Source organism: Ovis aries, chromosome 2 (genome assembly GCF_016772045.2).
Source record: "Ovis aries strain OAR_USU_Benz2616 breed Rambouillet chromosome 2, ARS-UI_Ramb_v3.0, whole genome shotgun sequence".
Classification (NCBI taxonomy): Eukaryota; Metazoa; Chordata; class Mammalia; order Artiodactyla; family Bovidae; genus Ovis; species Ovis aries.
Genome location: NC_056055.1, coordinates 190,097,116 through 190,119,853, shown reverse-complemented (window position 1 = coordinate 190,119,853; position 22,738 = coordinate 190,097,116). Strand labels below are relative to the sequence as shown.

Sequence of the window (22,738 nt, the reverse complement as noted above, 5' to 3'; positions counted from 1 at the left end):
AGATCTGACCTTGGACCTTTTCTACTTTGATTTTATTTTTCTAGAAAAATATAATTACCAAGCATCTTGCGTGTGTTTTTAATACTTGTTTATAATGAGACCTTCACAACAATTTATAGTTCACACTTATTAAGACTGAGACTCAAGGTGGCTAAGAAGTATTCTGACAGCCTGAATCTTTTTTTTTTTTTTTTTTTTAGCAGTAAGGTTTTGCCTTGGGAGGGAGTAGAATTTCTCAAATTTGGGACTGGATAATTCTTTGTTGAGGTGTGGTGTCCTCTACTATGCTTTTCTATAGGATGTTTAGCAGCATCCCTGACTCCTGGGATGCCCCCATCCCCAGCACCAAAAATATCCTCAGACATGGAGTTATATAAGCTGTTGTATATTTCAGAAATTAACCCCTTCTCAGTCACAAATATTTTCTCCCATTCTGTAGGTTGTCTTTTCATTTTGTTTATGGTTTCCTCTGCTGTACAAAAGCTTTTAAGTTTAATTAGGTCCCATTTGTTTATTTTTGCATTTATTTTCATCACTCTAGGAGATGGATCCAAAAACATTACTGCGATTTATGTCAAAAAATGTTCTGCCTATGTTTTCCTCTAGGAGATATGGATTAACACATATACACTATGATATATAAAAAGACAACCAACAAGCACCTGCTATATAGCAGACACAGGGAACTATATTCAATATCCTGCAATAACCTATAATGGAGGACAATCTGAAAAAGAATATATGTGTGTGTGTGTGTGTGTGTAAGTATACTACATGTAACTTTGCTGTATACCTAGAATTAACAACACGTTTTAAATTACCTATACTGCAATTAAAAATGAATAAAGCGAAAAAAAAGAATAACACCACCAACCTCAGAGTTTTACAAAAATAAAATGATAAATGTATATGAATATTCTTGTGTGTTAGTAGCTCAGTTGTGTCTAACTCTTTTCAACCCCATAGACTATAGCCCACCTGCAGGATCTTCTCTCCATGGAACTCTCCAGGCAAGAATATTGGAGTGAGTAGGTAGCCATTCCCTTCTCCAGGGGACCTTCCTGACCCAGGGATCAAACCCCCAGGTCTCCTGTATTGCAGGCGGATTCTTTACTGTCTGAGTCACCAGAGAATATACTTAGCACAATATTTGGCCATGCTGAAAGACTATAAATTTAGGTTTGTGCTTAAAAACAAAACAAAACAAAATCATCACCAGACACTGCCAAAAGTCCCCTGCATGAAAATGTGGGAATGGGAGGTCAGGGTGGATGGGACTGGAAAATTTTCCTTGGTTGAGAATCACTGCCTTCAAGGAATAACTTGAGGTTGCAGAGTCTCAGAAAGCAAGCACTTGATTTCTATCTGTTTCACTCCCTTTTCTTCTCCCATTCTCAGTCCAGTTCCTAACAGATCTTTGCATTTCAGCCTTCATCTGATTTCAGGGTCTCTCTTTATGGGTTGAAGACAGAACCTCTGAAGTCAGGTGTCTGTCCCAGCATCTCTAACCATCAGCCGTACAGTCACAGTGGGATACACAGAGCTACAGTCCAGGCCAGAGCACAGTCCTGAAGACTTTATTTCCAATCCTGGAAATAACCTATTACAGATCTCCCCACTGCATTTATTCACCTGTGACCCCCTTGCTCAAGGCCCTGCCACTTATAATTTCTAACAATCTAGACAGATTTCTTAATCTCTCTCAACTCCTTCTTCATCTATAAAACAGAGACACAACTGCCTGGCTTGACTTAGAAGTTTTTAGGCTTTATTTTCCCCAGAAAACTCAATTCAGCTGCGTTTCTGTATCCTTTCATACCAACCTTTACTTAACAATTCAAAGGTAATTTCAGTTTTTGAGAGAACAAAGTGGGAAATATCTAAATAATTGAATAAGGCAGTCTTAAAATGTCAATCACATCATAAAAGAGCATATTCTAATTATTAGCACCATTATGCCACAATTTAGGTCGTCCGTCCTCTTTTTCTTGAATACCATTTATCCATCAATTATCAAATTCTATTAACCCTTTCCTTCATATGGTGAATTAAATTCACATATTTCTTCAAATTTCCTCTACAACTTTGATTCCATCCCCTATTAGGGAGTTGGGAATCTTTCTGATGGGTTCCCTCTTTCTCCCAGCCCCTGATCTCTTTCTGGTACAAGACAACTTGCTAGATTGAACTATTGGAAGAGCAAGGTTCTTATTAAAACTTACAGCAAAAATCCCTCCAGTGTGTCAACAGAGCCCAGAGAATGAAAGTCAAATACTTATCTTGATGCTTAATGTCTCTGTAATCAGGCCCCCATCTGTCTTTGCCATCTTATTTCTCAGTATGCCTACACAAATTTCTTACTCTAGCTGGACTAGTGTATTCATTATGCTCCTAATGGATGCACTAAGCTAACTGGTGCTTTTCCTCCACCCTCCACTTCACCTGTATGCTATTCTCCCAGCTCTCTGACTATTCAAATTGCCTCACTGTCCTCTAATGCCTAGTTTTTGTCCTAGTACTTCTTTTCTTTAAGTCTAGGAGCAGGAAGCTTTTTTTTTTTTTTTTTAACTTCCTATTGCAGTCACCTAGCACAGAGGCAGACACGACTGAAGCAACTTAGCAGCAGCAGCAGTAGCAGCAGCATAGTACAGGATGCATAAAAAGAACTGAATGGTTGAAACAGTAAGTTAATACACCGGGAAATGAAAAAAGCAAGTTTTCCTAAGCCAGATCTGTACATAGAGATTTCTCCTTTATTGATTCTAAAAATATCCACTATCTGATCTATTCATTTAGTTCATATTATTTACTGCCTTGTACCATTAATTAACAATCCATCTCTGTAAGTGTTATCTCCTTGATGATATTCAAAGTTCCTGTGGGTCAGATTCTGCATGGCAATTTAGTATTCCCCTTGGTATCAACAGAGCAACATCCTGCCCTCTCCAAACGTTACTTGATTGATTGAGTGTCAGACTGGCTGAATCTCCACTGCCAAGTGTCAGAAGCTGGGCCCTCCTGGCACCTGGACAATAAATCATAGTTTAAACCTTTCCTAGTTGTGAAAGGCTGGCTCATCTGTTAAGATAACCTGGATCCTCAGAACCTTTGGTCAGCATCTGGAAGGAAAACAGCTGGGTTTGACATACACTGGAGTCAGATAAAAACTGTGATGTGTTCATAGTTGATGGTGAAGATACAGTGTCTCTAGAATAGACTCGAATGCTTGGTTCCAAAGTCTGCATGATAAAAATGAAGGTCAGCTCCATAGCCAGATACAGCTCCTCCCTATCAGGAGGAGGAACTCCTCCCTGTCACCTTTAGGAGACAGTCAAACTTTGGCGTCCCTGACCAAAATTAAGCTTCATATTTTGCCTGTGCTTCTTTGTATCTGTGACTAAGCCACCTGTGGAGTCTTAGACATCCAGATCTTCTCCTATTTCTCTCCTCTCATTGGCACATCCTTCCCTTCCTTATTTGTTTAATGAAATTCTATTCATTCTTCAAAATCAAGCTGTTTTCCTCGCCTCTAGGAAGCCTTCACTTTCTCAGCCTTCCTGGTCCCTCTTCTCTTACACTCCTACTGTGCCGTAGAAGCATCTGTCCTATTGCATTATCAGTGCTCTATACTGTCCCTTTCAACAGCACCTATGAGCTTTTGGAGGCCAATCCCTCCATCCTCTGGATAAGGAAATGGCAACCCTCTCCAGTACTCTTGCCTGGAAAAACCCATGAATGGAGGAGCCTGGTAGGCTGTAATCCGTGGGGTCGTGAAGAGTCAGATATGACTGAGCAACTTCACTTTCACTTTTCACTTTCATGCGTTGAAGGAAATGTCGACCCACTCCAGTGTTCTTGCCTGGAGAATCCCAGGGATGGGGGAGCCTGGTGGACTGCCATCTATGGGGTCGCACAGAGTCGGACATGACTGAAGCGACTTAGCGGCAGCAGCAGCCCTCCATCCTCAGAATTGAGTACAGTACCAACAGAGCACAGATGCTACAAAAGCTTCCTGAATTAAACTGTGTAATAGGGAAGAACAAATCTGACTCCATACTAGATCTGCTTCTTTTACTTTAACCATTTAATTCTATTGCTTTTACTTCGAGTTAAGAATATTGCCTATAGCCCGAAATATACAGGATGGTCCAGTCTCAAGGTTCTGTTGTTTAAGCCATGATACCTTTCCATTCACAGAGATAAAAAGTTGTAGCACAGAGAATAACAACTGTGCTGGTGGAGGTTTACAGGAGCATCATGACCTGGCCTATGTGGCTAGCTGCAAAAGCAATGGATTCCAACACCAAGAAGTTAGTAACAACCAACCACACCCCTCCTTCACTTGGCCTTAAAAAAAATGGTTTGCTAAAATCTTTCCAGGAGTTTGAAGCTTTGTGGGACACGAGCCACCTGTTCTCCTTGTTTGAGCCTACAATAAATCTTTCTCTGCTCCAGACTCCAACATCTTGGTATTGTTTGGCCTCATTGTGCATCAGACACAGGAACATGCATTGAGTAACAGGTGGAGGCAAAGTATGAGAGAATTATTAAAGTATAAAACATGAAAGACTAAAGAAAATGGCAATAGTTTTGACTATGAGATTATTTCCCTATTAGACAAATCTAGTTCCCTGTTTCCCCTTTGAGCAAGCTGAAGAATGTAGAATAAGCTAAGAAATAAAATATTCCTGCCATTATTACTGAGACCTGAAAAAGCTATGGCGGCCCACAAGATCACTCCTTTAGCAAATATTCCCAACCTCTGCTTGATATCTTGAAGCTAAAGCAATGGCATTTCTCAGTTCACATAAAGTGGAGTGTCTCATCATATGCTTATCTGCTGAAACTTGAACTATGGGCTCTGTCAGACAGCTTGTGGAGACAGCCATGGCCCTGTGGCTATCTACTAATATTTGTTTGCCCTCACCAGTGGGATTTTCTCAACATTATCTTAGCTAACACACAGGCATTAATGACAGCTTAATTGAAGCAGAGGATGAGGTTCACAAAGTCATCATGTTTACTTGATGTACAGATGGTGGTGATATATAAACAGATTCTATGAAAAAGGGCAATATTGGGGAATGCCCTGCAAACGCCAGGGCTGCAGATTACAACCATCTGGTCACAAGTATCAATAGGGTGAGCATTTTCATCCTTTATGACACAGCTCTCCCGGCCATCTCCCACCTCTGGGAGCCCCATTGGCCTCTAATTAGTATCTCCCCTGAGTATAGCTCATCCCTGGGCTTGACACATGGTGCCCCGTCGAACTGTTGCAACATGGATGTTGGCTAAAAACCATTGTGAACTCTTTTTCCACTGTTAAATTGAGATCCTTCAGAAATGTTTTGGAGGTCATTTCTAGTAGTTCATTTATTCAGATGCTTGTGTATACATAAGACAAATAGTTACTGAAGGCCTATTATAAACAAGGTGTTAGACTAGGCCTTGGACAAACAGTGGTAAAAAGGCAGGCAGCGCTGTTGTTCCCATGAATCCTTACATTCCATGGTGACAAGAACATTGAGAAACCAATTATAGAGATATATGATTAACACAGGGTTCCCAGGTGGCTCAGTGGTAAAGAATCCTCCTGCCAATGCAAGAGACACAGGGGATACAGGTTTGATCCCTGAGTCAGGAAGATCCTTTGGAGTAGGAAATGGCAACCCACTCCAGTATTCTTTCCTAAAGAATTCTATAGACAGAGGTGCCTGGCGAGCTACAGTCCGTAGGGTTGCAAAGATTTGGATACAACTGCACACATGCTTGCTTGTGCACATGATTAATATATATCATTTTTATAAATTATCTTATTGAAGTATAGTTCATTTAAAATATTGTGTTAACTTTAGCTATATACCAAAGTGATTCAGTTATACACCTACACACATTCTTTTCATATTCTTTTTCCATTATGGTTTTTCACATGATACGGAATAGAGAATACTGTCCTACATAGTAGGACACTGTTTTTGATCCATTCTGCATACAGGTAAGTCCCATATATACGAATGAGTTCTGTTCTGAGAGCACATTCATAAGTCCAATTTGTTTATAAGTCAAAGTAACCATAGGTACCCACATAACACAATTGGCTATATAGTACTGTACTGTAATAGGTTTATAATACTTTAAAATACAAATAGCGTATAAAACAAATAGAAAATAAAGAAAATAATTTTAATCTTATAGTACAGTACCTTGAAAAGTAGAGTAGTACAGTATGATAATTGGCATACTGTTCTCATCTTTGACAGTTGACAATTTGAAGGTTCATATTGAGAATTTACTGTAGAATAGTTTGCATCTGCTAATCCCAAATTCCCAACCCATCCCTCCCCCACCCCTCATCCCTCTTGGCAATCACAATCTGGTCTCTATGTATGATAATACACCTTCTATTGGGCTGAATTGTGCCCCCTCAAATACATATGTTGAAGTCTTAGCCCTCTCCCCATACCTGAGAATGTGTCTATATCTAGAGATAAGACTCTGAAAGAAGTAATAAAGGTAAAATGAAGTCTTATGAGTAGGCCCATAGCCAATATGACTTGTGCCCTCATAAGAGGAGGGCATTAGGAAACAGATGGGCACAGAGAGAGAAGATTATGTGAGGACAGGGAGAAAACAGCCTCTGCAAACCAAGAAGAAACCAGCCCTGACCATGCCTTAAACTTCTAGCCTCAAGAACTGGAAGAAAGGAAATTTCTTATAGGTCTCCTACAGAGTGAGTCTGACTTTGTGATTCTATGGACTGGGGCCCATCGGGCTGCTCTATCCATGGGATTTCCCTGGCGAGAATACTGGAGTGTGTTACCATTTCCACTTTCAGGGGATCTTCCCAACCTGGGGATTGAACCAGCACCCCCTACATCTCTTGCCTTGTAGGCAGATTGTTTACTACTGAGCAACTGAGGAAGCCTGATAGGTCTTCTAATTCATGGTATTTTGTTATGACAGTCCTAGCAAACTAATACATACTTAGGCCAAAGCTACAAAAGAAAAGAACCAGAAGACTAGCAGTTGGTTGGCTTTAGGAAGGTTTCTTTAAATATCAATTGATATAAATTCTAAAAGAATAAGTGAGATGATGTGGACCACAGCTCTAGGAGGATTTATTTAATTTAAATAAAGGCAATGTTAAATAACCATCCAATAATATCCATGATGGCTATGGATCAAAGGCTATGCCATTAAAATTTCATCCTATGTTCAGCTATAGAAAGAACAAGTCAGCCCCAAAATTCTTCTAAATATAGAAAATTAATGATGGATTAGAAGGAATTGTTTCATAATTAGTAATTCTGGAATGCCTGGTGTCTAACTACTGGAAAATGTAAGGTGGTTGAGGATGCTGAACACTATTACTTGTATGTAAAGATTCAATGGAATGACCTGAAATTGTCTCTCCAGGAAGCCATCTGCCTCCACTAAAAGCATTTTTGTAGCATCTGTTTGATTTCCGGATCTTTGCTCATCATGTGTCTTTTGGCCTAGGGATTCTGTCCTGTTCCCGGTCATTGGTTTTCTCCTTCTGTCTTTCCTGCTTATAATCATTTTGCAGGTCCCTACTGCCAGGTTAGATCTGTCTGAAGATTCCCTCTCCCATCTTCTGGGTTCTGTTCAATTGTGCGGAGACTCATTACTTACTCCTGAAAATTCCACCGTGGGTTTGATGCCTCTAGTACATCAGAGCAGTAGACTGTGTAGCTATGTGCTCTGGATAAATATTCTCTAATGAAAAGCCATTAGACAGTCTCTCTGCCATTTGGCCTTACTGGGGTGTGTTCTATTTTCTGCAGTGAAACAAACATATAAAGATTTTCATCTGTGACAAAGTCTATCTCACATTAAAAGACCCTTATTATGACTGTCTTATTTTCTCTTCACAATCAGTAGGTCTGGTACCTACAACTCTTTCTCTACTAACATTGTTTGAAAGTCCTATATATCCTGATAACTTTGACACATATAGAGTATCCTAGTGTGAATTAAAGATGGTTGATAAGACAAAACAAAACACAACTTCTCAGGATTAGATCCTTGGCACCTAATTCTATATGGATCACAAAGAAAAATATGCAGGACTTTTCTGGGCTGTTCAAGCATCTCATTCACAAAAATCATTGTATGAAAAAAGCCCAGTTTACCATTCTTCCTCCCCAAAATGCAACATAATATGAGGAGTTGAGAAAAGTGATCTTTGGCAGGGAGATTGGCCCTGCTGAATACATATAATTAAGGCTACTTATTCCATTGTCAAAAGAAGGCTCTGGAGCTGATGATTTCCTTGAAGACATGGCTGATCTCCTGTTTTGCTTTAGGAACTCATGAAGGTTTAGAAGGAACTTAAATAATTCTAGACCAGTTCTCTCCTTCAGCTACAAAGTACAGTGTGGTCTAAAATAATAAAACTAAGTCTGCATCTATGAAGAACACAGTGAGGTTGTTGTCCTGGATGCTAAGGCCTGTGTTCAAGGACTTTGCCCAGACTAGCTTTTCAGTGGGAAATTGATGTTTTGAGGGGTGATGGCTCAGAGGATAAAGCGTCTGACTGCAATGCAGGAGACCCGGGTTCGATCCCTGGGTTGGGAAGATCCCCTGGAGAAGGAAATGTCAACCCACTACAGTATTCTTGTCTGGAGAATCCCATGGACAGAGTAGCTTGGCGGGCTATAGTCCACAGGGTTGCAAAGAGTCAGACATGACTCAGCGATTTCACTTTAGAGGAGAAAAAAAACCATACTTCCAATTTTTAGGACTGAAGCCCCAGATCTCTTTCTTCCAGTTCTTATTCCCCATTCTTCTCCCATCGACACAAGAAAAATAACATTGAAATGTGAGGCCACTTGCAGAATAATTATAATGGTGCCAGCTTTTCTTCAGATGACTTAATGTTTCACTTGCAATTCAAAACACTCTACTTGACCAAGCCAAGTGTTCTTCTTTACTTTTACACAAGTTCCTGTTCTTAGTCATCCAGATTGGTCTGGACAATAACATCTACATCCTAAGCATGTTTTTAAGAGTCTTTTAAAATGGCAGCCATCCTACATTCAAATATAGAATCTGTTGTTAATCATTCCAGGAGCAGGTGGTCCCCAAGACATGCAGTTCCTGGGGAGAAGTGGTGAGGAACTAGGGTTTGAAATGCATAAAGGAGGAGATCTAGGTGTGTATTTATTTAAGATGTGCTCAACTGGCTGCTCTGATTCTTAAAGGGGGAGATGATGCTCCTCATCTGGCAGCGGGACTCCTGGAAATCTTCCTCCCCATTCCCATTCAGCCTTCAGATTTCCAGCTGGGGTTTGCAATGCAGAGGTGACACGAATATGGGAAAACCTGTCCAGTGCATGGCAAAGTCTCTGGAAATATCTAGGCTCTTACTTAGTGCCCTTCGTGCTTGCGTGTGTTCTCAGTCATGTCCAACGCTTAGCGATCCCATGGACTGTGGCCTGCCAGACTCCTCTGTCTATGGAATTTACCAGGCAAGAATCCGAGAGTGGGTTGCCCCCCCTACTCAGGGGGTCTTCCTGACCCAGGGATCAACCCGTGTCTCTTGCCCTGACAGCCGGATTCTTTACCACTGCACCTCCTGGAAAGCCCAGTTCCCTTTGTATTTACATGATGTACATAAAATTATGTGATAATTTTACTAAGGAATCATCACTGAGCATTTAAAAAGGTCTGAGGAAATTATGTCCCATATACTCAATGAACAGTAGCATACGTGTGTGTTAGGTATGCATAACTTACATTATAATTGTATACAGGTAATGTCAGCTAAAGTCTACAAAGATAGTGGATTCATCATCTGTTGTCAATTCCATCTAATTTCCAAATCTGTCTATTGATGGGGCCACCAAGTAAAATGTTTTGGGAAAAGCCAACTTTAGATCCTATGCAGGCTACTTTCTTTAATAGCCTATTGTCATTTCATCTTTCAGCTAAAGCAGAGTTTCTTTATATTTGAAGTCTTTAAGCAACTGGTATTGGGCTTCCCTGATAGTGCAGTTGGTAAAGAATCTCCTGAAATGTAGGAGACCTGGGTTCAATTCCTGAGTTGGGAAGGATCTTCCCTTCTTTCCCTGGAGAAGGGAAAATCTATCCACTCCAGTATTTTGGCCTGAAGAATTCTGTGGACTACAAGTCCAAGGGATCGCAAAGACATGATTGAGCATCTTTCACGTTCAAGCAACTGAGAATATAAAAAATCAATGTAAGAATCAGCAAGACACAGTGTGAAAACTGTGGACCTAGGAGTGCAAAGGATAAGCCTGAGCTTGAACACCTTGGTCAAGAGAGCTTAATTTCTGACTCTCAATTTTCTCTTTTGCATGTTGGTAAAATAAGCATCACTTCATATGTTTCATGAGGTTTTTTTTTTTTTTATTTCTGTAGTATTATATGATAAGGTCCTAGCATAACGCCTGACCTGCAAGAGATCCACAGTGTTTGTTGATTCTACTGTCACATCACTTACAGTGAAAGGGTACCCTTGACCCTTCCTCATATCCACATGCACAAAGCTTTCAAGAAAGAAGATGACAAAAATAGAAATGAAAGTAGAATACAAGGGAGGGGTTGCACTACTGTCCTTCATCTTCCTGAAACTTCATCCCTTAGAGCAAATAAATTCAGAACCCTTCTATTTTGAGGATGACTTAGTTTGGACTTCTCTTCCTGATCTTCGATGCAAAAATGCACAAAATAATCTGCCTCCCCAAAGCTATGCACACTATATGAAGCTCTGGTAATAGCAGTGAACGTGCCAGGCATCCATGATCTGCCCTTCCTGTGGGGTCATCTTTTCTTTTAGACTCAGGACATTAGAAATACCTGAACTAGTCTCAAGTAAATCTTTAAATATCTGGATTCCTTGTTCAACTAATAAAATGTGGTGCTAGTTTCTAGTTTCCATGCAGTACCAAGTGTCAAGGGTAGTCCCAAGGGCCCTCAAAAACTTTCAGAACAACAGTTATTATTTTCTGATTTCTCACATGAGTTTTTCACTTCTTACAAAGCCAATACGATCTCAAGTACTTGGAAAACAAGTTTGATCAGAAATGTAAGGGAGGAGAAAACCAGTTTTGTCCTTTTGCTTTTTTTGTTTATTTGTTTATCTGTTTTTTTACCTGGAATAGAAAAACACCAGGAGACAAAAAGCTTTAATCCATTTCAAAGAAATGTGAAAGAAATTCATAATTTCCAAAATTCAGGAAATTCTTGGGGAAAGAAGCAAACAAGTTTTCTGAGATAGACATCAGAATGTTTTTAAAACTTTCTTTTCCTTGTCTGATCCTTTTGAGAGACAGGTTAAAAATACCCAATGATTTGTTTTTTTTTTTTTTCTCCCTCTGTAGCTGGGTAATGGGGCAGCTTTTACCAGCCTGTCTCTCAGTCATAAACACATTTTAATGGACTTAAACATGCTTAATAATACAGGTAACACCTGAATGCTTTAGAGCAAAGTGCCACTGGGGCCTGTACTTTATTAAAACTGCATTTTGACCTGAGGCATACAAGTCTCTGCACTCAACCATCTCACCAATTAAAGAGAAAAAGCCCAGTGCCAGGTCACCATTTTTCTTCTTCACATAAGGATTGAGGTTTAAATTTTCTAACTCTACACATGAAAACTGGTATGTTTCTAAGAGATTAACTCACCTCCCATGACTGGAAATCTTGGAAATTTTATAAAAGTCCCAGGAGTGTGCAAATTTACTCAGTATTTATGACTCTGAGGAGTGAGGCCTATTTTCGCCATAGATCTTGAGTTGGTGTGGAAGAAAGAGAACCTTGCTAAACAGCTTCTCAGCACTGTGTCAAAGGTTTGATCCATTTAATCTAATGGTGGTTCAGGTGGTAAAGAGTCCACCAGCAATGCAGGAGACCCAGGTTTGATGCCTGAGTCAGGAAGATCCCCTGGAGAAGGGAATGGCTACCCACTCCAGTATTTTTGCCTGGGGAATTCCAAGGACAGAGGAGCCTGGCAGGCTGCAGTCCATGAGCTGTAAAAAGTTGGACACAACTGGGTAGCTAACACTTTCATTTTCAATCACCATCACAGCCTTGTAACATAAAGATTTTTTTTTTTTTCCATCTCCTATTACAGGTAGATGCTAAGATGGTCCCAATGACCCATGACTCCTGCTGGATAAACACTTGTATAATCCCCTTGACTTGAGCAAGGGCTAGATTTATTCTCTTTTCTAGTGAGCAGAATATGTTGAAAATGATGGGATGCTACTCTTTCTATGAGATACACAAACATCATGGCATTGTCCTGAGGGTTCTTTCTCACTCTCTCCAAAGTCACTCGCTCTGGATTAATAGTACTGCCCTATCAATAAGGCAGCCTTCTGGAAAGGCCATGGGGATAAGTTTGAATCTTCTGAGGTTTGTCAACATCCATGTGAGTTAGCCTGCAAGCAGAATTAATCCTGGTTGAGACTTGAGATGATCGTTGCCCCTACTAACAAGCTGATTATAGCCAGAACTACCTAGTCAGGGGGCCTCTAGATTCCTGACTCTTAGAAACTGAGACATAGCACATGCTGTTTTCAATCACTACATGTTGGCATAATTTGTTATGCAGCTATAGGTACCTAATACACTCCTACATGGGAGACAAAGTTAGGAACTTAATCTAGGGCCACAGACTGATAAGGGGAAGAGGCACCTTTGAACCCTCCTGATTGACTTGCAGACCCAGACGTGTCTGTCATTTACAGAAGTTCAGTGGAGTTTTTGTTCATCCATTGACTCTGAAGCTTTCCCATAGTCTGACCTGATCTTAACTATTAAATTATGTCTTTTTCTCCCTAACTCAAATTTCTTTAATTTGTTTGGATGACAGAGCTCACAGTCCAGTGGGGAAAGAAAGATATTTAAATTAAAGAAAGATGCAATATCATGTAATCTGGGATAGATATTGGCCCAGAAGAGGGGGTTTGATTCAAATTGTAGAGCCAGGAAGGCTTCTCAGATGATTCATTGACCTACCTGCCTGCCTTAGCCTCCAGTCCAATGCCTGCATGTAAGTCTGACCTCTGTAAGTACTCGTCACTAAGTGAACATGCTGTTTCTGGAAGGACAGTAATATAACAAGTAGAGAAGGAGGGATAAAATTTCATAGCTCCATGTTAAAGGAAAGGCAGATAGAAGAGCCAGGGTATGGTTCATACCTCTGTTCCATATTGCCACACATTAGGGCCTAATATATACTGCTGTAAAAGGATGTGCTTTCCAATCTTCATAGATAAAGATTAAGTGACCATTAGAAGGAAGTAAGTCAGACAAAGAAAATATCATATGATATCACTTATATGTGGAATCTGAAATATGACACAAATGTAAAAATCTACAAAACACAAACAGACTCATAGGCTTGGAAAACAAACATGGTTACCAAAGGGAAAATGTACGGGGGAGAGAGGGATAAATTAGCAGTTTGAGATTAACAGATGCACACTACTATGTATAATGATCAAAGACCTAGCATATAGCCCAGGTAACTATATTCAGTACTCTGTAATAACCTAGATAGGGAAAGGATCTGAAAAAGAATATATATATATATATGTGTGTGTGTGTGTGTGTGTGTGTGTGTATATAGTATATGTATAACTGAATCATTTTGGTATAATCTGAAACTAACACAACACTGTAAATCAACTATACTACAATATAATTTTTTTTAAGAATAAAAAAACTATTGGATCTTCAAACCTGAAGTTTGTGAAGGCTGATTATCCCACATCCCTGGGAGCTGGAGCCTGTATGTTTCGGTCAGAATCTCAAACACGTGTTGACTTGGCTGAATAAGAAATTGATCTAGAAGTTGTCAGCAGACAGTACCTGTGAGGATTTCAGCTGCACGTTCTGTCATTTTCTGAATCACGAGTCTCAGGGTTCCATCCTCCAGCCTCAGCAGCAGGGTCCCCGAGCCCTCAGAGAGCATCGTGGACAGAAGGAGACCATCCTTGTTCCAGGTTCGAAACTGGAAACTCACTGAGAGCCCATCGATTTGGGGAGTCCCAGGCAGCAGCAAATAACTGCTGCTGGAGTTGACAAATGTGATGGGAACAATTTGTGGTTCAGAGCAGGAAAAAGTGACATTGCCCTGGAAAACAATAAAAATCAAATATATAAAAGCCATTTTTTATTCTGCAATCTGACAGCTGATATAAACAATCACCTGGAGCTGACCTTAATTTCAGGATTATTCCACATTCAGCAGTAAGATCTTAAAGGGAAAAATATGTTAGCTTTGTTCAGATTCAGCCACAAGATTGTTTTCCATTCCTATTTTGTGGATCACGGTGCTATCTGCAAAAAGAGTCATCAAAGACCTAGGGCAGTGGAGGGAGAGGAAACATCAGAAGTTTCTAGGGATCCAGAGACAAAAATAATAGCATTCATTCACTGAGTAATGATGTACTGCAAGTCAACTAATGCCAAGACCTGGGATACTTTTCAAAGTGGTACACTTGAGAAAATTTTGTTACAATGTGGAAAGCCACTGACACCAGCTCCCAGGGAAGCCTGGGAAAAGAAATAGCTAAAAGAGCAAAGGTTTCATAAGGAAGGTGAGGCTTTCCTGGAAGGAAGTGGGGAAGGACAGGAGCGAATGTCCAGCCAGCCTTCTCAGTAAATGGCATAGCGTTCGCAAAAGCTTGGAGAAATTAACAAAATGGCATTCCTGAAAAGTGAGTCATTTCTGAACTTGAAATGGGACAGAGAGGGCCAGCGATATGAAGGAGGTGAGGCAACAAAAATGAGTAGAAGTAGAGTTTAAAAGCCTTTTATGCTTGCCAAATTTATCATACAAAATCAGAAGCAGTAAAATGACAGTGGCCATATTTTTATCATATTAAGAGTATTTTTAGTAACATAAAGATTGAGGGGTGCATGAGAGGACCAGAAGTGGGGAGTATTAAGTGTCTATATATATAGTAGAAGCAGGAAGAAGATAATTCTTCGCGTAAGTGTGAGAAAACAGGTCAGTGTATCTGAGGAAGTTACAGGAAAATACAGACGTGTGTGTGTGTGTCTATATATATATATATGCTCAGCTGAGCCATGTGCTGAGTCACTTTTACTAGATGAATAAGGAGAAAGCCTGGAGCACCTTCTAGATTATGAACAGCTATTACAACACGAAAGCCATTTGGAATTTTTATAGCCAACAACTTCTCATTTAGCACCACTACCATTTGTCTCTTTTAAATTCTAAACTAATCTCTACAATACTGTCAGTAAACTTATTCAGGTAAGTGTAAGACAATATTCTCCTCTACATAGTCATGGACACGTGTGTTTTTTTTTGGGGGGGATGCATTTTATTGAAGTATAGTTGATTTGCAATGTTGTACTAATTTCTGCTGTACAGTAAAGTGATTCTGTTACACATGGGTATGTGTGTATATATATACATATATATGAATAAATAGATATATAGTTCATGTTCTTTTCCATTATGGTTTATTACAAGATATTGAACATAGTTCACTGTGCTATACAGTGTCTTGTTTATTCATTCTGCATAGAGCAGTTTGCATCCACTAAACCCAATTTCCAAATCCATCCTTATCCCACCCAACTTCCCCTTGGCAGCCACAAGTGTGTTCTAGTCACAGACACATCTTATTCCCTACAAATCTCTCAAGGCCTCTGAATGATGCTAACTCTGCCTTTTAGAGTCATTCCTGTAACCTGCACCACTCCGGGGGGAGGGGTGGGGAGAGGCGAATGGCAGGAATTTCCTAAAGGGAATGCCCTGTGTTGCCTAGCTGCATGAATTTAACTTCCCACTAAAGTGGTCAAATAGTGAGGTTAGACACCTAGTACAGCTTCTAGTCCTAGAGCAGGTTAATCATTCAGCTCAAACAATCTCCTAATCCAGAAAAACATCGTTAGGTCCCAATTATGTTTGTTAGTGATAGTCCTGCACTTCTGAAAACAAATAGCAGTTACCAAACAAACTTCTACCAATAATGGATTTCTACTAATGTACTCATCATCAGTGGAATATAAGCATATTCTTGCATTGATCATTTGTTGTGGCTGTTTAGATGTGTTCTCTTTTGGGTAGATTCCCAGAAGTTAATTGACATATCAAAGAATAAAGGCCCCATATATTCATCCATCAAGAAAGTGAAGTCACTCAGTCGTGTCCGACTCTTTGCGACCCCCGTGGACTGTAGGGCACCAGGCTCCTGCGTCCATGGGATTTCCCAGGCAAGAATACTGGAGTGGGTTGCCTTCTCCAGGGGATCTTCCCAACCCAGTGATCGAACCTGAGTCTCCCACATTGCAGGCAGATGCTTTAACCTCTGAGCCACCAGAGAAACCCAAATCCATCAAGAAACTGGACAAATAATGTATATTAACACATATGTAGAATCTAGAAAAATGGTATAGATGATCTTATTTGCAAAACAGAAATAGAGATGCAGACATAGAGAACAAACATATGGACACCAAGGGGGATAGAGGGTTGAGATGATTTTGGAGACTGGTATTGACAGACACACTCTATTGATACTATGTATAAAACAGATAACAAATGAGAATCTACTGTATAATACGGAAAACTCTATTTAGTGCTCTGTGGCAACTTAAATGGGAAGAAAATTTTTAAAAGAGAGGATATATGTATATTCATAGCTGATTCACTTTGCCGTGTAGTAGAAACTAACATAGCATTGTAAATCAATTGTACTCCAATAAAAATTAATTGAAAAAATAAAATAACAAAAAAGAAATTGCCCACAGTTTATACTGTCCCTGGCATTAAGTGCTCACATGTGTATCTTATGTATTCTACACAATGACACTACATTCATTTAAAAAACTACACAGATTGAGTTTGGGGTAGCTGGGTAATTCAAAAGCCAGGGTCTTCCTTCCCAGTGACAATGGGGGACAAACCTATGTCTGTGTGCCACAGATGCTTCTGGCAGCCATCTCTGAGAACGTCCTCCTTTGTCTTGGGTACCACTTAAAAAAAAAATCTACCAACTAGCTTTTCAGATCCTATTGCTGTTTTAATTTGCATTTTTTGGAATTCTGGTTGATTTCCTTTCAAGATGAAATATTCCTACTGATGGCAGATTGACTGAGGCAAGACTGTCTTTCTTAAGCACTTAGGAATGCTCCCACAGGGAACTTGGGAGACAACAGTAACTTTTCTTCCCCTTTTTCTTTCCTGAGGTAAGCATCACCTCTAGTAACAATTTGCCAGAACAAAGCTGCACCCAAAGTTTGAGGCTGTATAGAAGGGGGAAAGGATGACAAGACTGAAGGTAGAAGCTTAGGACTTTGTAAAATGTCCCTTCCCCATTATCTTAGAGTCCAATGGTTAAGACGCACAGACATGGAGAACAGGCTTGTGAGTGGCAAGAGGGAAGGAGGTAGAGGGGGGATGATTGGAAGTTTGGGATTAGCAAATACAAACTATTATATACTAAAAGGTAAATAAAAAGGTACTACTGTATAGCACAGAGAACTATATTCAATATCCTATAATAAGCCATAAAGAAAAGAATATTTTAAAAATGTATATATGTGTAACTGAGGCTTCCTAGATGGCTGTAGTGGAAAACAACCTGCCTGCCAATGTAGGAGACTTAAGACACGTGGGTTTCATCTTTGAGTCAGGAAGATCCCCTGGAGGAGGGCATGGCAACCCACTCCAGTATCCTTGCCTGAAGAAACCCATGGACAGTGGGTCCTAGTGGGCTACAGTGTATAGCATCATAAACAATCAGACATGACTGAAGTGACTTAGCATGCACACATGTATAACTGAATATATCAGTTCTGTTCAATTCCAGTCGCCTAGTCGTGTCTGACTCTTTGAAACACCATGGACTACAGCATGCCAGGCTTTGCTGTCCATCACCAACTCATGTCCATTGAGTCAGTGATGTCATTCAACCATCTCATCCTCTGCTGTCCCCTTCTCCTCCTGCCTTCGCTCTTTCCCAGCATCAAGATCTTTTCCAGTGGCCAGATTGTCTTGACATCAAGTGGCCAAAGTATTGGTGCTTCAACTTCAGCATCAGTCCTTTCAGTAAATATTCAGGGTTGATTTCCTTTAGGATTAACTGGTTTGATCTCTTTGCAGTCCATGGGACTCTCCAGAGCCTTCTCCAACACCACAGATCAAAAGCATCAATTCTTCAGTGCTCAGCTTTCTTCACAGTCCAATTCTCACATCCATACATGACTCCTGGAAAAGCCATAGCTTTGACTAGATGGACCTTTGTTGGCAAATTGATGTCTCTGTTTTTATTATTTTGTCTAGGTTTGTGATAGCTTTGCTTTCAAGGAGCAAGCATCTTTTAATGTCATGGTTGCAATCATCACCTACAGTGTGATTTTGGAGCCCAAGAAAGTAAGGTCTGTCACTGTTTCCATTGTTTCCCCATCTATTTACCATGAAGTGATGGGACAGATGCCATGATCTTCATTTTTTGAATGTTTAGTTTTAAGCTGGTGTTTTCTCTCTCTTTTACTTTCATCAAGAGGCTCTTTAGTTTCTCTTCACTTTCTGCCATAAGCGTGGTGTTATCTGCATATCTGAGGTTATTGATATTTCTCTTGGCAATCTTGATTCTAGTTTGTGCTCCATCCAGTCCAGCATTTTGCATGTTGTACTCTGCATATAAGTTAAATAAGTGAGGTGATGATATACAGTCTTGACATACTTCTTTCTCAATTTGGAACCAGTCTGTTGTTCTATGTCCGGTTGTAACTGTTGTTTCTTTACCTGCATACAGATTTCTTAGGAGGCAGCTAAAGTAGTCCGGTATTCCTATCTCTTATTTATTGTGATCCACACGGTCAAAAACTTTAGCATAGTCAATGAAGCAGAAGTAGATGTTTTTCTGGAGCTCTCTTGCTTTTTCTATGATCCAATGGATGTTGACAATTTGATCTCTTGTTCCTCTGCCTTTTCTAAATACAGCTTGAACATCCGGAAGTTCACAGTTCATGTACTGTTGAAGCCTAGTTTGGAGAATTTTGAGCATTACTTTGCTAGAGTGTGAGATGTATGCACTTGTGCAGTAGTTTGAACATCTTTTGGCATTGTTTTTCTTTGTGATTGGAATGAAAACTGACCTGAAATATGTGTGTCATACACACGCATACTGAATCACTTTGCTGTACATAAGAAGTTAACACAACATTGTATATCAGCTACACTTCAATTAAAGAAAAAAAAAAAAACTTTAAAAAAATCCAATTTTACAATGTTTAGCTCCACCTAAACCATGTTGCAAGTGTTCTATGTGGATAGTCCTCATGACAGCAGGGATCTAGAAGAACTGAGATTTTCTCCTTCTTTGACCAGTTCTCCCACATCTGATGAGAGGCCAGGCTGCTTCATTCCATTGAACATATAATGGGCCTCACTATCTGTAAGTAGACTAGGGAACCCAGAGTCCCTTGAGGGGCCTTCAGGGGACACACAAAGTCCTGAGCAAGATGATGATGGCAAGAACTTCAAATAAATGCCCCAGAGATTCTGTTAAAATAAGGCTAGGTGTGGGGAACAACACTTTGCTCACCAGGGAGCAGGATAACTTGGAAATGCATCATCTCTGGATGGTTTCTCTGGGTCACTTCAGGCTGTGCTCCTTCACTCCCCCCTCACATTCTCCTCCCACTGTCCTCTGTTGTCCTGTGTCCAGGCAGTCACCTGAACTTTCCAAAATTTCTTTGTTTTTAGAGCACCTCCCTGCTGTGTTCCCCAGTGTTAGGTCCAAGGGCAAGTAGGAGAGAGAGATGGGAATGGATAGGAAATAAGTTTTACACCAAATCTGACCCAATTCTCCCAGGAAGGGTTTCTGGGCCTCCTGTCACACCACTGCTGGGCAGCCACCCTTGTCACACATCTGTCTTGGTATTCCTCACTATGCATGCTGTTCGCTGAACCCAGGGTAGGCAAAGTGCGAGTGGGGAGGCTGAAAGAAAACTCGAAGAGCCATAGGAACTGCACACGTGTATTCTCTCTGGGCTGGCACAGCAGCTTTGCAGCAGACATGTTGTATTCTGTTGTGTTTGACCCAGTGAATGCAGCCAAAATGCAGCCATAATGTGGCCTCAAGGGCTTTTCAGGTGGAGCTTATATATGTTTATAGGACAAAAGTGGCCCTTGGCCAAGTGGCTACATCATCACACACATGCACAGTGCTACGTGGTCTCAGCTGTTACATAATCATGTATTTACAAAACATGGGGTAAGAGCAAGAGACATGGGGCAAGAGCGAGAGACCATGGGGCAAGAGCGAGACCATGGGGCAAGAGCGCCTGACCACCACCATCTTGGCAAATTTGCTCTTACCCTATATTTCACCCCTTCAGGGTCTCTCACCTCAGAATCTATGCTCAATCCATCTTCCGTGATATTCCCTTGACAAGTAACTCTGACCCTTGAACCCACATTCTGCAATGGCAGTAGATGTATAGTAACAAACAGTTACATCCCCAATACATAGCAAAAACCCAACGCCAGGTATCACCTGGAACTCATTTTGCAGTTCTTCCCCTCATGGGGTAGAATAGACACCCACTGCACATGGAGTGCCTTTATCTTTCATTGCCAAATCTCGTCCAGCATCTGTCCTTGTGAAATTGCATGCAAACCTCCACAGAGGCAACTCCACCTCTGCAGGGATTTTTATTAAGGACCTGCAAAATACCCCAGAGGCACTGGGCCCATCCCTTCAAGGAGGGGATTTTTGCAGTGTTCACAATCTACCTACATGATTATACTTTTCTAAATCTGAGGACACAGCCTTTACAGTACACTGTTCTAAATCTACACCATAGGACAAAGCCTAAATCTTCATCGTTTGGCTGCCATAGCCATGAATGTGTGCACTTGAACCAGGAAACTGCTCTGGCTTGCCATAAACAAGTTTGCGTTCGGCACCAGTATCAACCAAGGCCATTGCTCTCTGTATATTAGCTAGTGACCTGGTGGCTCAGATGGGTAAAGAATCTGCCTGCAACGTGGGAGACCTGGACTCGATCCATGGGTTAGGAAGATCCCCTGGAAGAGGACATGGCAACCCACTCCAGTATTCTTGCCTGGAGAATCCCCATGGACAAAGGAGACCTAGTGGGCTGCAGTCCACGGAGTCGCAAAGAGTAGGACACGACTGAGTGACTAAGCTCAGTTAATTGCAAGTTCACATGGGGCCTCAGGTCCCTGCTTGGGCTCTTCGGACAGACACCTTGGCCTGAGCCCTATTCAAAGCCAAAAAGGGCATCTTAAGGAACATCCTTGGGAGCCATGTAATCTTCTAACTGAAGCATCTGTATCTCTTGCTGTGGGTGCTTAAACTGCTACTCTGCTCTCAGTTGTACGATGGGCCTAGCTAACAAGCAGAGACCCATGGTCTCATAATGTTCTACAATCTTTATCTCTGTGAGGGGAAAGTGGTTATAGATAACAACAGTTTATTTTGTCCCCAGAACAAATTATAGCATCCACCCCTGTGTCTCAGAGTTGCAAGAGCCATGCTGCCAAGGGTTCCCCTTGTTTCTGCTGAAACTGCTTACCCAAGTTGACTAATTCTGCCTGAGTATATGGTCGATACATCATGAACTCAGTCACTTTGAGGGCCCCTTGAGGATGACCCCTGGGCAATAGGCTGCACATGCTTCACTTTCTGCTGCACAAGGGACCATGCTACCAAGCGGGGACCTGTGGTCTCACAATGTTCATCATCACCCTCCCTCATTACTTCATAGTTTGAGGTGCTGGGTTCCTCATGGCCGTGCATCTCCTGCTCCAGCATGTGTAAACGCTGCTCTAGCTCTTCCTCCCATCTCGACAACTTGCACACTTCTGCAGCATCACAGAGAGCTCTATCCATATTCACCCTCAAGGCAGTTAGGAAAATTCACCCCATGGTGCCAGCCACAGTCCATGCTGCCCCATTCTGGAAATGGGAGCTCACTGCCTGTGACACCTTTTCAATGCTACCTGGTGACCCATCCACTGCTTCCCAGTCTTCCACTGGGGCCCACACCAAGAGGACATGGTTACCTGCTACCACGTGCTATGTGGTGGCCACTGGCTTCCTCCATTCATTGGAGCCTCAGGCTCCTCTATTTGCTGGGTATCCTGCTGACTATGCCAGTTGTCTTGCTATTCACACTGTTTGCTGAACCCAGGGTTTGGAAGATGAAAGAAAACTTCCAACGAGCTGGGAAGTTGGAAGAAAACTCAAGAACTGTAGGAACCACATGTTTATTCTCTCCACGCTGGTGCGGCAGCCAATGCAGCAGGTATGCTATATTCTCTCGTGGTTTACCCAGCAGACACAGCCATAATGTGGCCACAACATAGATGCAAGGGCTTTACAGATGGAGCTTATACATGTTTATAGGACAAAAGTGGCCCATGACCAAGTGGGTACATTGTGACGTGCATGCACAGTGTTGCAAGTGATTTCAGCTGTTACATAACCGTGTATTCACAAAACCTGGGGTAAGCAAGAAGCTGTGAGGCAAGAGAGTCTGACCACTACCATCTTGGTTAATTTGCTCTTTCCCTACAACATCCATCTCAGCTGTGCTGGTTGCTGGCAGAAATACCAAAGTGTCAAGAAGCGTTGATACCCCCATCTACTACAGTGGAGAGAAAGGAGAAAAAAGTAGCTAAATGAAAAAGTACTACTTTTGAAATCAACATGAATCATTTTCAGTA

General features: G+C 41.1%; 1 protein-coding gene across 1 annotated transcript in view; it reads right to left on the bottom strand.

The window, feature by feature from the left end:
* CNTNAP5 (contactin associated protein family member 5) overlaps positions 1-22,738 on the bottom strand; it is a 1,086,429-nt gene that overhangs the window by 493,055 nt on the left and 570,636 nt on the right. Inside the window, exon 8 of the mRNA XM_012140581.5 lies at positions 13,867-14,131. Within this exon, the coding sequence (XP_011995971.2) occupies positions 13,867-14,131 (265 nt within the window). The remainder of the gene's footprint in view (positions 1-13,866; positions 14,132-22,738) is intronic.